The sequence below is a fragment of the Lepidothrix coronata genome, unplaced genomic scaffold (genome assembly GCF_001604755.1).
Source record: "Lepidothrix coronata isolate B3197 unplaced genomic scaffold, Lepidothrix_coronata-1.0 Scaffold25, whole genome shotgun sequence".
In the NCBI taxonomy this organism is placed as follows: domain Eukaryota; kingdom Metazoa; phylum Chordata; class Aves; order Passeriformes; family Pipridae; genus Lepidothrix; species Lepidothrix coronata.
In genome coordinates, this window is record NW_016690205.1 from 2,101,799 (window position 1) to 2,117,046 (window position 15,248).

The window sequence follows — 15,248 nt, forward strand, 5'->3', positions numbered from 1 at the left end:
TTTAAATCCTACATATTTTGTTGGTCTTTCTGTGCAAATAATGTTTTCTGTCAGAAGTATGTTTTCTCAATCTTCAGGACAGTCAGAAAGATAATAAATTCAATATTTATTACTAGAAGTAATAAATAGAAAAGGCTTTAAGGTCAATTATTTTATTTATTTTGGCTTTCAGTAGCACTTGGAAACTGCCTCAGTAGCTATAGAAAACTGCTCTCTGCTTTAAGGTACTGGCAATATTTTTAGGTCATTTACAGGTTATTTTAATACCTGTGTGTTCTCTTTGTTCTCTAGAAGTTAATGTAGTGGTCAGAGTTGTTCCTGAAGTGTAACTGGAATTGATACTCTGATAATCTGACAGGCCTGTCTGTACATCTTCACAGGAGCACATTTTGTATCCTGTATTGTGTTTGGGTACTGCTTGTGGGCACAGAATGGTGCTCCAGGCATTGTCATTTTCATTAATTTTAAGGTTAATGAATAAAAGAAAAATGGGAAAAGAAAGATTGGCACTGGCACTGAGATTGAGAGAAAGCAAAACCAATCTTACATTACTGTTTTGGAACTAGGAACCAAAGAATCTTTCATGAGTGGCTTACCATAAAAATGTGAAAGATTGTTTCCTTATATGTTCTTGTGTTTTTTTTACTACTTCCATTTCAGATAATTCTGTCATTTTGGTAATATAAGAAACCTTTTTCTTTTTTTTACTTTGTTTTTTAATCCAGAGATTATCCAGAGAATGAAAATATTAAAAACCTTCTTCAAGAGCAGTTGAATTCATTGTCCAAGTAAGAATTTTCCTATTATTACTTGAGCAATGTCCAGAATTCTGAAAAGGCAAAAAACCTGAAGTTTGTGGCAATTCACAGCTTTAAGAAGAAAGAATGCTTTTTGCCTCTCTAAAGATGAGCTTGAGTCATGACAGCTTTTATTTTAAACAAAGTTAATTTTTATATAACTCTTAAAATTGGTGCTTTAAAGATGCTGATTAGTGTCAATATATATTTGGAGCTGACCCAGTGAGCATTTGGAATTTTTTAAGCAGTACTTCCCAGGGATTGTGTGGTTCTTTGATGTTGGTCCAGGCACTGCTACTTAAATGCTTCAAGGTTTGTTAGGATATTTAATTCTTCTCTGAGGAAGAAAAGACAAACAATTCTAAAAATCCTTTATTGAAGATATATTTCAGAATAATATTCATGCACATTGCTCTGCTTGCACAGCAGATTTTGCTGCAAACAGATTTTGACATTCCATTTAAACCATGAAAATTGTAGTTAAAGCTTCCTTTAGTAGGAGAGAAAAGGTAACAGCATATTTCTACCCAGTCTGAAGCATATGTAGGAAACCTAAATTCATGCATATGTATCCTTTATGAATTATTAGTAATTGAATTAATACTGGAATTGGTAGAATTACTGCAGACTAATTTATAGCTTTTTATACATCCTTGTGGTGTTTCCCTTTACTGCAAGGACAAGGAGTTCCTCATGGACTCACTGGACTTTGCTCCTTGACATCAGTTGTACCTCAAATTATATATAACTGTTTTCATAGATTTTAATTCAGAAGGGAAATTGAGGTTTGATTTTTTTCAGTTTGTAGGTGATATAACCTGTTTGTGTTGGAAACCAACCAGCCAAAAAAACTTGCACAGCATTTTATTGATTATTTGTGGCCTTCTCTTTTGCAGTGACATAAAGAAACTTCTGCTTGATCCAGATTTCACTCTCTTGCAAAGATGTCTCCTGGTTGCCAGGTAGTAGAGATTCAGATAATTTTACCAAATGTTTCCTGGTAAAATCTTGATGCTCTTAATGCATATGAATGAGCTAAATTTTAGATACTCAACCAATTCTTCTTCAACTCCTAAACTGCTTTGTCACCCATGGATTAGAGTGTTTTTAGGACCAAGAATGGAGATTTTACCTTTCTGAAACATAGTTTTATTTGCTTAATGGCTACAGAGAACTTCCCTCAGTCTTGGTACTTTTAGAAATGCAGTTCTGCCAACTGTGTTACATTTAGTTGTGGAAGGCCCAAAAATGTCAGTCAGAACTTTCACAATAGATTATATGCAAACAGGGGAAGGCCTGGTTTTTATTTCAAATGTGTTTGTTCCCTGTGGTTCTTCTGCCTAAACTGAACTAATTTTAGTCTGTCTGTATTCAAAGATGTTTTTCGAACTTAGTAGCTTGTGGTTGAAAGAGGATACTGGTGATTAGGTATAAAATAATAATAAATATCCATTTCCACATATTTCCTTGCTGAACATTCCCTGAGTTTAATTGCTATTCTAACTTTCCTTATTCTTCTCTTGTAGTTTATCCCATTAATGCAAAGTACTTGTGATCTCCACAAGAATGCATTGGTTTTGTAAAAAATTAAATGTGTCGTATTTTTATGGGACATATGAAAAAACACAAACCTATTTGACATCCTGATTTGTATCTTCTCAGGCTGTATGGGGATGAATCTGAGCTGCATTTCTGGACTATTGCTGCCCACTATTTGCACAGCCTGTGCCAGGAAAAACCTGAGAAACCAAGAGACACAGCAGTCCCTCAGGAACAGCTGGTTAATCCTTTGGATATCTGCTATGACATACTGTGTGAAAATTCCTACTTCCAGGTATTTCAAAGAGTTCAAAAACAAATTTATTAAGAATGTCATCAGCACAATAAACACTCAGTGTTGTAACCCTCTTATCCTAGAGCATTTCCTGGACATATTTCAGGTTTTTAGTGACATACCACTCTGGATTAGGTCATTCCCTGTTACTTAAAAACAGGAGGTGTTCCAAAAACTCTCAAAATACTTACATATCTTCTAAATGCTTTTTTTATTTCTTACAGTAGACTTACATTTAAAATATTTTTCCTCCTTCATCCAGAAATTCCAGCTGGAAAGAGTAAATCTCCAGGAAGTGAAGAGATCAACGTATGATCATACCAGGAAATGTGCTGATCAACTTCTCCTCTTGGGCCAGGTTTGTGGGTAATATTTGAATTTTTTATTCTTCTTCTTCCCCTATCTGTTTAAATGTTCCTCTTCCTTTTATAACTCTACAAAAGTAAACAAGGAAATAAATGGCTATAAATAAAAATTAATTCCAAATATTAATTTACATTATATTCCTAATGGGTTTTAAGTGCTACCCTTACTATGGATGCTTTATTGAAATAGAATCTTAATTATTGCTACACCAGTAGATATTTTTATAGCCTGGTTTAGAATAACTTTCATTTGCTCCAATGTCTTAAAAAGGGTAAAAGTAGAAAGACTTTTAAACAGAAGTGAATATGTTGTGGTCAAAGTTCTATTTTTTCTCTTGCCAGACTGACAGAGCAGTGCAACTGCTGTTAGAAACCAGTTCAGAGAATGCACATTATTACTGTGATTCACTCAAAGCTTGTTTGGTCACAACTGTCACCTCATCAGGTCCCTCTCAAAGCACCATTAAACTGGTAGCAACCAACATGATAGCCAATGGAAAGCTTGCAGGTAAAATATCACTTTCTATTTGCTTATAAACTAGTAATTCTGATCATTATTAAGGTTGCCAATAGAAACAGGAGAGCAGAGAGTCCTGTTGTAGTAGATCTATATGCTGCATATGTTACAGCTTGTGCTACCTTTTTGAGTTAACACAAGTTAACCCAAAAATAATCAGTAACCCAGTTATAAAGTTCAACTGGTTTTGATTCATTTTCATTGGAAAAGTTACTTCTGGGGTAAATCTTGTGGCAGTTGTTTGCAGAAAAGAGGCTGAGCTCATCAAGGTATGTATTTTCCACTTTTCCAGTTAAAGCATTGATTAAAATTTGGTGTCCTGTTACAAGGATTAAATATGGACTTGATTTCCTTTTTAGTTCAGACCTTGTTTCAAAACAAGAGCTGTTCACCATATAACAATTGACTGAAATGCTCAAAGACATGCAGAGAAAGTACAAATGTCTGTACTTGTCTGGAAAAATACTTTCCACTCAGTAGACAAGTAACACTTCACTGTCAATACATTGTAGACAACACTGTAAATTAAGTAAATACATTTCATGGCTAATCCTTTATTTTAATTTAAAGACCATTATCTCTTTATGATGAGAAATCCTGTGAACCCCTTGTCTTTTTTATTTAGAGGAAATAGAAATGAGAGCTTTGTGTGGGAAAAGATCCAGTAGCTGACACCCAGAAATTAGGAGTTTTCAACATCTTTGTGTGCTGAGAAGGAAACAGAGATGCTTTTTTTAGGGGGATGAATGACCTGATCACACTTTTTTCCCCCTAACTTACTCTCTGGAGTGTTTTTTGTTCTCCAGAGGGTGTCCAGCTGCTGTGCCAACACCCAGAAATTAGGAGTTTTCAACATCTTTGTGTGCTGTTAAGGATACAGAGATGCTTTTCTGGGGGGGGATGAATGACCTGATCACACTTTTTTCCCCCTAACTTACTCTCTGGAGTGGTTTTTGTTCTCCAGAGGGTGTCCAGCTGCTGTGTCTCATCGACAAGGCTGCTGACGCCTGTCGCTACCTGCAGACCTACGGCGAGTGGAATCGTGCAGCTTGGCTGGCAAAGGTGTGTCATTCCCCAGCTTCCAGTTTACCAAACTACCTCCTCAGCATATGTATGAAGGCTGATGAGGGTGCTGAAGTGCTCCAAAGTTAAATAACTGAAAAGTTATGAAATATCATCATCAGTTCTTCTCATGTCTTAAGCACCAACAAGCCAATCCATTCAATCAGCTTTGGCAGGTTCTTCAGCCTTTTGACTCCACAAAAAGGGCCTAAAAAGGGTTGGAATACTCAATTTTCTAATTTTTGAGCAGTGGTTTGTGAAGTTGCACATAGCTGCAGCAGTACAAAGTTTGTAATGATCTACAAATCCACCTCTGGAAGTCAGTAAGTAACTAGGCAGTGGATTGGTGCTGAGCTCCATGTGATGTGTGCTCATTTCAAACTTAGCACCACTCATCAATTTGCATCCCCACCTGTTTTGGTTTGCAGACATAATTACAGTAAGGCTACCTAGGCACAGCATTACCTCCCCACGTTATAATGGGGAGGAGTCAGTAAGGATTTTTCGTTGTCTCTGATGAAGTTTCTGTTATGTTTCCTGAAGAAAGCGTGGCAAATTTGTGCTTAGATTTTCTAAATGAGTGAATCCTGCTTTTAAGAAAAATAAAGGTGTTTTGTCCTTAAGTGTTCAGGAAGGGGTGAAGATTTCTAACTTCTTCATGCTTGGGGTAAAAATAATGTTAATCACACATAAAAGTGGAGTGACCCGAGGGGAGTACTTTTATACCTAGATATTTCTCAACTTCCTTTATGTTGTATTAGTTCAAGAGATAGGTGTACTTTTTATTAATAACTGATAGTTTCAGCAGCTTTTCCTTCTGACACCTTGGCTTTCCCACCTCCCCAAGGTCCGTTTGAACTCGGAGGAATGTGCCGACGTGCTGAAGCGGTGGGTGGATCACCTTTGCTCTCCACAAGTCAACCAGAAGTCCAAGGCCATTCTTGTCCTCCTGTCACTTGGATGCTTTACCAGAGTGGCAGAGATGTTGCACAGGTAAAGATGACACAGCACAACCAGTATTTAATTTTGTCCAAAATCAGACAAGATGTAGTGACTCAGACGTCAAGGGGGGCTCTGCAGTTCCTGACATTTGTTTCTCCTTCAGCATGATTTTCTGGAATTAACTTCAACCTCAGCAGTGCATCATTTCTGTAGGCTGCAACTGATACATTTTTAAATTTACTGCAGGCTTTAAGATTGCAAGCACCCACTGACCAAGCAGCAAGGATTTGTAGTAACTGTGATTTTTTTCTGAGTAACTGGAACCTTGATCTTTCAAACTGCGTCAAATGCAAGTTATTTGAGTGCAAGGGAAGATGTAAGAAAGTTGCACTCTGTGCAAGTGTTTTGGTGCAATGTCCTGGAGTACTTTCCTGGTTTGTATCCTAACAAATGATTCTCTCTTTTTCTTCCCATTTCTCAGCATGAGGTACTTTGATAGAGCAGCTTTATTTGTAGAAGCTTGTCTGAAGTACGGGGCATTTGAAGTTAATGATGATACAAATATCCTTTATTTGAAATCCTGTCTGCATCTGTGTGGTCATACACAGTGAGTATGTGTGAGCCTATGTTAGATGAACTAGTCTGCCCAGAAATAGGAGTTCCAGCTTTTATTTTCCAGGTTGTGCAGCTTGAGGGAAGTATTAAGAAACAAGTAAAAAGGTGTAATTTCCATTATTACCTTGTCCTGATGCTCTGTGAGGTCTGAGGTCTGGAATACAAACTAAAACTGAAAAAAATACAGTGATAGGAGAGGAAAGAGGGGATGATAAAATGTTCTTGGAAATAATTGCTGCAACCTGTATAGTGCAATCAGTGGTTCATTTTATGTCAGGAAAAAAACCCCTTTATTGAACCCTTTTGTACACCATCATATTGTTTCAGTGACTGATGTCCTTTCTGAAGGAGTCAGTTCTGAGACAGTGCAAACAAAGAAATTAAAGGTCACTATCAATGAGCTGAAAATGCAATAAGTATCATAAAAGGTGTCTGAAGAATTGCTCACTAAAATCTGCACATCTGACCTGAAGCAGTGTCTGAAATTTTTGTCTGTATGCAATAAATAATAATCCATATGTAAGTGATACCTGATCCTGGTTTGTGGAGTCAGCACTGATGTCAGCTTGTAAATAAAAAAAGCCACTAATAAGTCATGTAGATAACTCAGAGTCTAATTAACAAACAAATCCCATAATGTGACCTTAATTTATTTTTTAATTTCTATTCCAAGTTATGCCGTTGTGTCGTGGTAGGTATTTATGCATATCTGAAATGTATCTATTGTAGTTTATATCACATTGCTTGATAATCATTCAACAGCAGGATTTAAAGCAACTTTGTTCTCTTTATTTGTGCTGAAAAATATTGGATTAACACAACTGACAGCCATTTCACACCGGGAGAGCAAAGGAGTAAGAAGGAAAAAAAAAGATTCTGAGTTTTTTCATTGTGCTGTTAATTTGTGTTTTCCTTAATGCTTCATTTACATAAATTGATCCATGCTGTGTATGCAGATTATGCCAGGAGCTTGAAGCTGCTGGGCTTCAAGCAGGGAGCTGTTCTCTTTGCCTCCAAAGCAGGAGAAGCTGGGAAAGAGTTACTGACTGAACTCAAACAGCCCAAGGAGGAAGTGACACAGGAGTAAGGATTTCATGTCTATCAGCTGATCTGGGTTGTCAGACTGAGATTCCACTGTGTGAAAATACATCTTTCTCTTGGATCACTCTAACAGCTGATTTGTGTGATTTGAGCCAATTCTGTTAAATGTGTTTGAAGTCAGAATTAAGAACTGTGCCGTTGTTTCTTTTTGGTAAAATTGTCTCCACTTTCACAAGAGGGGAAAGAAGCCTGTGATAAAATTATACAAGAATATTTCAACTTCTTCAGCTGTAGCAGGAATCAGATTTTAAAGTGTGCTGAAAGAGTTGCATACCTGTGTAAAAGTCCAGTCCATTTACTTCTAAAAATCAAACCTTTATAGTACTTCAGTACTGTTGTATTTATATGTATAAATGATTGAGCCTGTACTATAAAATTATAAATATATTTAAAAATAAACACAGATCACAGAGCACACGGTTCTTCCCTGGAACATTGTGTTTTCTCAGTCCAGTTTTTCAGTTTAAAATTCCTGTTATTTTAGATCAGTTCACTGTAATGTCATTTCATAACTGTCTGGAATGGAATCTGTAGCAGGTTCACTTACAGATGTTAGTCTCCTGACATTTCAAAAATCCATGAAATGTCCCTTTTTTTTCAATTAAGGTGTTGTTCTGTTCCATGTCATTTTTAAGTGTGCACTCCCTGCACAGCTTGGGAACTAAATTCTGCCTTGTGTTGCCTGGGTCATGGGATCAAAGGCTGGGAGAAGTATCCCAGGAGCAGCAGGGTGGGCTCCTGCAGGACAGGCAGGACACTGCTGGTGCTGGCCCAGTCACTGTTTTGTTTGTTATTTGAATGTCTGATGAAGAATATAGTCCAAAAAGCCAAAATTCTGGCTTTTTCATTAGATCCTTCTAACCCTAAGGATGCCACCAAAATCATATTCTCCCATTTGTGTGCCAGCATTTCAGTATTTAAGTGCTTGCTTGCATTATTGTTTCTGGTGTCAGATGTATGTTTTCTGTGTGTTACTGATGAGGAATTTTACAGCTGGGGAGCTGTAAAAGTGACATTGCCCTTGCAAATTGAAGACTGTGGCGTGGGAAAAACAGTCTGGGCTAAAAAATTAAGTTCTTCCTTTTTCCAGCTTTTTGGAGCTACTGAAGTTGAATATGTTGTAGTGAAAAAAATCCTGTAAAATGTCTCTCCTTTGAATGTAATTGGTGGCTTGTCTACTTATCTAATCCAATCTACATTGGATTCTTCTTATGTTTGAGTATTTGTGGATATGTGTTCTACACTCCTTCCTGGAGGAGCTTCAGCTTTGGGACATCTCTAACTGCACAAACTTTTTGGTTCAGATCTAAAGTGACATTTCCAATAAAACAGGAAAGGTTGGACTTGTCAATAATCTTGTGGAATATAAATTGAAAATGTGAGTTTCATCATTCTGAGTAGAAAAGTGAGAGTTATAATTGCAATGTATCTTCTTTTTTCCTGCCACATCTTACATAGATTATAAAAGTCTTTGTTCAGTGTATGGTGAACTGTGTTATTTAGTTACTGTAGCTTGGGAAAATAAGTACACAAGAAAATTTGCCTTAAGTATTAACTGGTGAGAAACAGAATTAAGTAAAATTTGACTGTCATTACCAGTGGCCTAAATTCTGTCTCACATTGACTACTCCAACACTCCTCAATCCCTGCTCTTATTTTTCCCAGCAGTGCTCATGGATAGGGGTACTCCAGAGTTACTGTGAGCACACACAGGCTTGTTCCGTGACAGATCACGTTCAGTTGTTTGTCAGTGAGTCTCTGGAATAAATCTGCTTTAATATACACTTGGATTTGTAATTAATGTTTTTAAAGAAACACATTTCAAAGGCCTTTTAATACTGATTGTTGCTATAAAGTGTGCAGGCTGCAGAATACTGTGTGACATCCCCTTGATGATGAAAATGGAGTGTAAAAGTGATTGAAAAGTTTATTTAGATAATGTTGCAGTCTCACTACAATAATAAAAAGATTTTTAAAATCTCTGTGTGTCTTGATTTAACACACCACCATCATCTGCTGCCCTGGGATTGAATGTTGATTGTGTAACTGTTGTCATTGTGCCTTCAGGACAGGAACAATGCTCAGGGCTGGGTTTAACAGGGGAAGTGATTATCCTTTGTACAACTGAGTCACATTTTCCATATTAGTACTAAGGAAACATTGTCTTTGTGTAGTATTAATTCCCAAGCTTTACTAGCAAACATGAAATTTGTGTGGGTTAAATTAGAGCAGGACATGGGCTGCACATCCTGATTTTTGAAAAGCACGGAAATAAGTGATGAAAGAAAACCCCTCCCTTTCTGTTTTTATGCTGCCCCATAAAGAGTCTTAGAAAGGAAGGCAAGTTGAGGTTTTATTTCAGTCTTGAAAATCTTAGGTGAGTGATTATGATTATGTGATATTGGGTTTATTTCCATGCTATTCGTTGAAATTGTTGGTCCCCTTTTGTAGGTTAAAATTCCCCTTCCACTTTTCTGTTTTCTCCTTCCCTGTGACTGCACCAGCAGAATGTGGGATCCAGGATGATGGGAGAGGAGCAGCACCTGAGCAAGGAAAGCCAGGGTTGTCTGTCAGACAAACTCAGCAGATGGTAAAGGCAAAGTTGTCAAATACTTATTTATTGGCCCAACTTAATGGTTTTCTTTTTGAGAATCACATCACCAATTTGAAAATACCTTTTTTTCCCGTGTCATTGTCACTGCTACTTCATTTAGCAAATGCTCCTGCAGGTCAGTGCAGTTCCCACTGACAAACTCCCTTTCAGTGGCTGCTTTCCAGAGGGTTATGGAGTGATAATATTCTGCATTGTTCAAACCAGATGCCAACAGGTGTTTTTTAAAAAAGAAAGGCAGTGTTATTACTTTTCACCCCCGTGTGGCAGGAGATTATTTAATAGAGTTATATTACACTTGCCTGGCTCCTATTTCACTTGCTGTAACTAATAAAAAGCTATAGGCAACAAATCTCAGTTGCAAGAAGAAGGTGGTCATCTTTGTGCTTTTTTTTTTGTGAGTGGTCACTTTTTTCAAACACTTGTTTTGTATTATGGCCCTCGTGAGTCAGTCCTTTTTTACTCTGAGCCTGCTTTTTGAATCCAACCACAGATTCATGAATAGTGTATTTAGGTGACCCTTTGAAAATTATCACAGCACCTGCCCCTGGTTTGGATGATCCTCTCAGACACAGGGTGTGACTCTTGGGGATGATGCTGTGCAGGGCCAGGAGTTGGACTTGATCCTTGTGAGTCCTTTCCAACCTGGCACATTCTGTGATTCTGGGATATTTTTTCCAGCATTGTTTGTGAATGATTTTTTACAACAGCTGGTGAGAGTCAAAGACTGTTACTCAGAAAAAAACCCATGCCCAGTGTATGTGTTCACAGGTCAGAGTTCCTTGGTGGTCTGAATATTCAGAATTCCCTCTTGGTGAATCATAGTATTATTTAGGTTGGGAAAGCCCTTTAAGACCATCGAGTCCAGCTATTCCCCCAGCACTGCCAAGGCCACCACAAACCCCTGTCCCCAAGTGCCACATCCACACAGCTTTTAAATCCCTCCAGGGATGGGGACTCCACCACTGCCCTGGGCAGCTGTGCCAGGGCTGGACAGCCCTTTCACTGAAGAAATATTCCCAGATATCCAAATTAAACCTCTCCTATCCCAGCTTGAAGCCATTTCCTCTCATCCTGGGAGAAGAGCCTGACCCCACCTGGCTACAACCTCCTGTCAAGGAGTCTCTGAGCCCCCCCAGCTACATCAGAGTTTTGTACAACTGAGACAGGTTTATATTTTTTAATCTGCCAGATAACAGCAATCATCAAATACTCATGTTCTCCTTCTCAAAGTTTCTACACCTGCCACTTTTATACACACATTTCTTTTCCTCTTTTTGGTTTCTGTCTCTGGTGAAACTTTATACCAGCAGCAAATTCAACTGGTGTTTTATGTACCTTGCAGAACTGGCCTGTATTCTTTATATCCAAGCTTTGTCAGAAAGTTTTGGTGATAGTTTCCATAGAATGCATCTTCTCCAGGCTCTGTATCCCATCTGGATTTACTATGCAATTCTTTTCTATTGCTTCAGCTCTAGCATTTTCTTGTGTTAGGGAAAACTAGCAAGATTGCTGCTGCAGGTGTCTTTTTCCAAGACCAGCTTTTGTTCTTCTTGTCTCCTAAATGAACTTTTTCCTGATGTTTGGTAACCAGCTCCTCTTCTTTTTGCAGAATAGAATTGCCTTGGGACCAAGGGAACATGTGTTGAAGCAATGGACCCAATGTTTGGAGAATAACTGGGGATCCTTGGGGTGGAAAATATGGTAATAATAATAATAATAACAATAACAATAACAATAAAAATAATAATAATAATAATAATAATAGTCCTCTTTTATAGAATTTCATTTGCCTTAGAAAGTCCTTGCAAAGTAGCTATTCCAAATGAATTTCTGGGGGATAAGAGCATCCTGGGCACTAGTATACAGCCATTAATACAGCAGTTTGGATTCTTGTTGCACAAGAATTCCACTTCTTTTCCTGCCAGATAAAGTGTCTTTGTAACCAGAGAATTATGAGTGTTGAAAGCCATATGAACATAAGCTGATATTTTAAGAATAATTTGATCTTTCTTCATAATCAGAAGGACTTCTGAGTTATTTTTGGCCTGTGTTGACTGAGAACAAAATCAGAAAGCCTTTTCTTTGCCTCTCAGGAGGACCAGGCAGGGGTTTTCTAATTAAAGAGGTCCTGGCTGGAGAGGTTTGTGGCTGGAGAGAGGAGACTTGGCTGGACTGCTCTGGCTGGAAGGGTTTCCACCTGCAGCCAAAGCCACGTGCTGAAGGAAGGTTTCTCTGAGCATCCACATCACTGCTGAGCCAAGATCATCCCTGTCATTACTCTGCAGCTTCCTCTAAACAAGTTAAGGTAAGGCAGTTCTCCTCTCAGATATCAGCAGTATTAATTATTTTTTACCCTTGACTCATAGGAGAATTCCCCCAAATGCCTTTTCTGCTCTTAATTTTTCGAATTACCTGGCACATTTTTGCAGCTTTTTTGCTGTCCCTAATGTCTTTTTTTGAATAAAGGAGTGTGTACTGTCCATCTCTCAGCTAGGACCTCTGTAGTTGCACAGGCACAGGGCTCCTCCAGCCCCTGTGGAGCTTGATCCATGTAGGATGTGCTCTCCTGCCCTCCTTCACCTCCCTCACACCCACACTCCTCTCCAACATCCCCACTCACGTGGTGCTGGTGCTTGTGTGGCAGAGTCATCATCAGCAGGAAATCAATAAAAGGGAAAAGACAATCCCAAAACAGACACAAACACACACAAACCCAAACCAAAATCCAACCCAACCAACCAAACAACAGCAACAACAAAAATACCCAAAGTGCAAATTGCAAATATCTGAGTCTTTTCTATCCTGCCACGTTCTGGTTCAGTAATTTCTTGCCCCTGAAATTTTAACTGGTACCTCCAAGTCATGGCAATATTGTATCTTCATATCTACTCGCTTGCATGCCATCCTTCCCTGGCACAACTGATTGGTTTGGAGTACTTGTTTGCTTGTTTCTTAGTTCCTGACAGACCAGAAATTCTCTTTCCACAGTCTGAGAGGATTGATTTGCAAATTATCAGTGTCGGGTTTTTTTGCTTTTTCTCTGTTGCACAGCTAAATACTGCAAGATACTATACAAATAACACCTGCAAAATACTATACAAATAATGCCTGCAAAATACTATACAAACCAGCTACATTTGGGAAAAGAAGGCAGGCATAGCCATTTTTCCAAACTGGAACAAAGTGGAGTATTTTCTTTCTCCCTTACCTCTAGAAAAATAGTTCTTAAATGCTTATCAAGCCACAGAGACCTTTCTTTCTGACTGTTTCTTCCAGTTCTACTCTGTGGTTTACCTCAGCATCTGCTTTCTTTTTCCAATGCAAAGCTAAGCCTGGCTTTGATTAAAAGCCAGCTGAAAGGCAGATTAATGCATTGCAAGGAAAAGCAGCCTTGCTAATAGGAAAAGAGAGGAGGAAGGTAATTTGCCAGAGATCACCTGGTGCTGGATGTGATGTTTTCTGGTAGCAGCTTTTTCTCCCTGTAGGACTAAGCCAGTGTGTGGGGAGTTTATTATTATTCTGTGCCACAGCCATCTCATCAAAAAGCCAAGACACATTCTTTGAACTGAACTGAAATCATCTGTTTATCCTTTCTGACTGCTTTGCAGGCAAATTCCTCAGCCACAAGAGTGTTTGCAAAGTATGTTTTTCTCTTTCCCGTTCCACTGCATTTTCACGTTTGATGGACTTTTGAAGTGTTTGTGTTTCTGTGAAATTCCAGTGCTTTGTGGTGATATCTGGTGTGACTTCAGGAACACAAGTCCTGTGAGGAGCAGCTGAGGGAGCTGAGGTTGTTCTTTCTGAAGAAAAGAAGGCTCAGGGGAGACCTTGTGACCCTCTGCAACTCCCTGAGAGGGGGTTGTGGCCAGGTGGGGTTTGAGCTCTTCTCGCAGGTAACAAGTGGTAAGACAGGGGAAAACAGCTTCAGGTTGCAACAGGGAAGGTTCAGGTTGGATAGCAGGGAAAATTTCTTCACTGGAAGAGTCTCCTCAGTGAAGTGGAGGAGGTGGAGTCACCATCCCTGGAAGGCTTCAAAAAACAAGTGGATGTGTCACTTCACAATATGGTTTAGTGGGCATGGTGGTGTCAGGTCGAAGGGTGGACTTGATCTTGGAGGTATTTTCTCAACCTTAATGATTCCATGATTATTTAATTTATTACCATTACCATTATTATTATTTTTATTATTATTAATATAATTATTATTGTTATTAACGTTATTGTGTTTATCATTATTTCCCCCTTACTGCCCTCACTAATCTGTCACGAGCAGCTTCCCTCTACAGCTTCAGTTTTCCCTTATCCTAAGACTCCTTCCCCATCCCCTCTGGCTTTAAACTCACCATTAACAGCCCTAATAACGTGTTATTCCATTAAAATCCTGGAAGGAGAGTTTCCAGCTCCTGCAGGAGAGGGCAGCAGAGATCAGCAAATGGAGAGGTTTGGGGCCACTTGCACAGGGAAACAAACTGAACCAAGGGCTCGGGTTTTTCCTTTCCTTCTATTCAGTCCTTAAGCAGTGGAAGCTTCCAGGCTCCAGCCAAGCAGAAACAAGCAGATATAGATTTTAGTGGCAGCTGTAAATAGCTGCAGACTGTTGGGAAAGGAAATTGGGCATTGAGGTTGTCCAGTTTTCTTATAAGTAGGAGTTCAGGTCGTTATTAAACAAAACCACTTGAAATCTGTTCTGATTTAGCAAGTAAGAAATGCTTGAAAATGCATTAAAAAGTATGAGTTAAAACATTATTTTGCATCTAATGCCTGAAGGGTAGGGTTTGCTTTTTTTTTGCTTGGTGGCTTGTTGTGGTCAAGTCTTGTTCAGTTTATTTTTATGCTGAAGGATTTCCTCTTGATTATTTACAGTAAAGGGGAGATTTTCTTCCTAGAAAGTACTGAGAGAAGATTTAATGCACACACAGAAATTTCAAAGTGTGTCCTATGTTCAAGCAGCAGAAGTGAACTGTTCCTGCAGTTACCTGGAGGATCAGAGGATGGTTGTGCCCATAATCCCCAGTAACTTGCTGGCAGCTTTTCAGTGATCACAGGACCTTGTTCTTTGTGTTTGTGTAGGAAGAAGAAATGAGAAGAGAAAATCTATGACAGGAGAAGATCTCTCTGATGGTTTTCGAAGACACATCCCTCAGCATTTGCTGGTATGGCTGTTCCTGGTGAGCAGCAAATTGTTTGTGAATTTTAGTATGATTTTAGCATATTTAAGTAAACTAAAAAGCACTGGGAGCACAACTGGCCAGAGGCACCGGTGTGTGGACAACAGATATGCTGGAATAATCTTTTATTATTGTTATTAAAGCTTCTAACTCTTGATTGACACACGAAACTCTCCTATCAGCTTCACAGCATCCCCTCTGAGGGGATACCAAGCTGAACAACTTCTTTTTCA

At 38.8% G+C, this 15,248-nt stretch overlaps 1 protein-coding gene across 2 annotated transcripts in view; it reads left to right on the forward strand.

Moving 5' to 3' along the window:
* WDR11 (WD repeat domain 11) overlaps positions 1-9,200 on the forward strand; it is a 39,746-nt gene extending 30,546 nt beyond the window's left edge. For both annotated transcript variants that reach the window (XM_017809305.1, XM_017809307.1), the window contains exons 21-29: positions 726-788; positions 1,694-1,759; positions 2,460-2,631; positions 2,894-2,989; positions 3,339-3,504; positions 4,478-4,575; positions 5,423-5,568; positions 5,999-6,078; positions 7,062-9,200. In XM_017809305.1, the coding sequence (XP_017664794.1) occupies positions 726-788; positions 1,694-1,759; positions 2,460-2,631; positions 2,894-2,989; positions 3,339-3,504; positions 4,478-4,575; positions 5,423-5,568; positions 5,999-6,078; positions 7,062-7,219 (1,045 nt within the window). In that variant the 3' untranslated portion in view covers positions 7,220-9,200. The remainder of the gene's footprint in view (positions 1-725; positions 789-1,693; positions 1,760-2,459; positions 2,632-2,893; positions 2,990-3,338; positions 3,505-4,477; positions 4,576-5,422; positions 5,569-5,998; positions 6,079-7,061) is intronic.
* Positions 9,201-15,248: the final 6,048 nt, after the last annotated feature.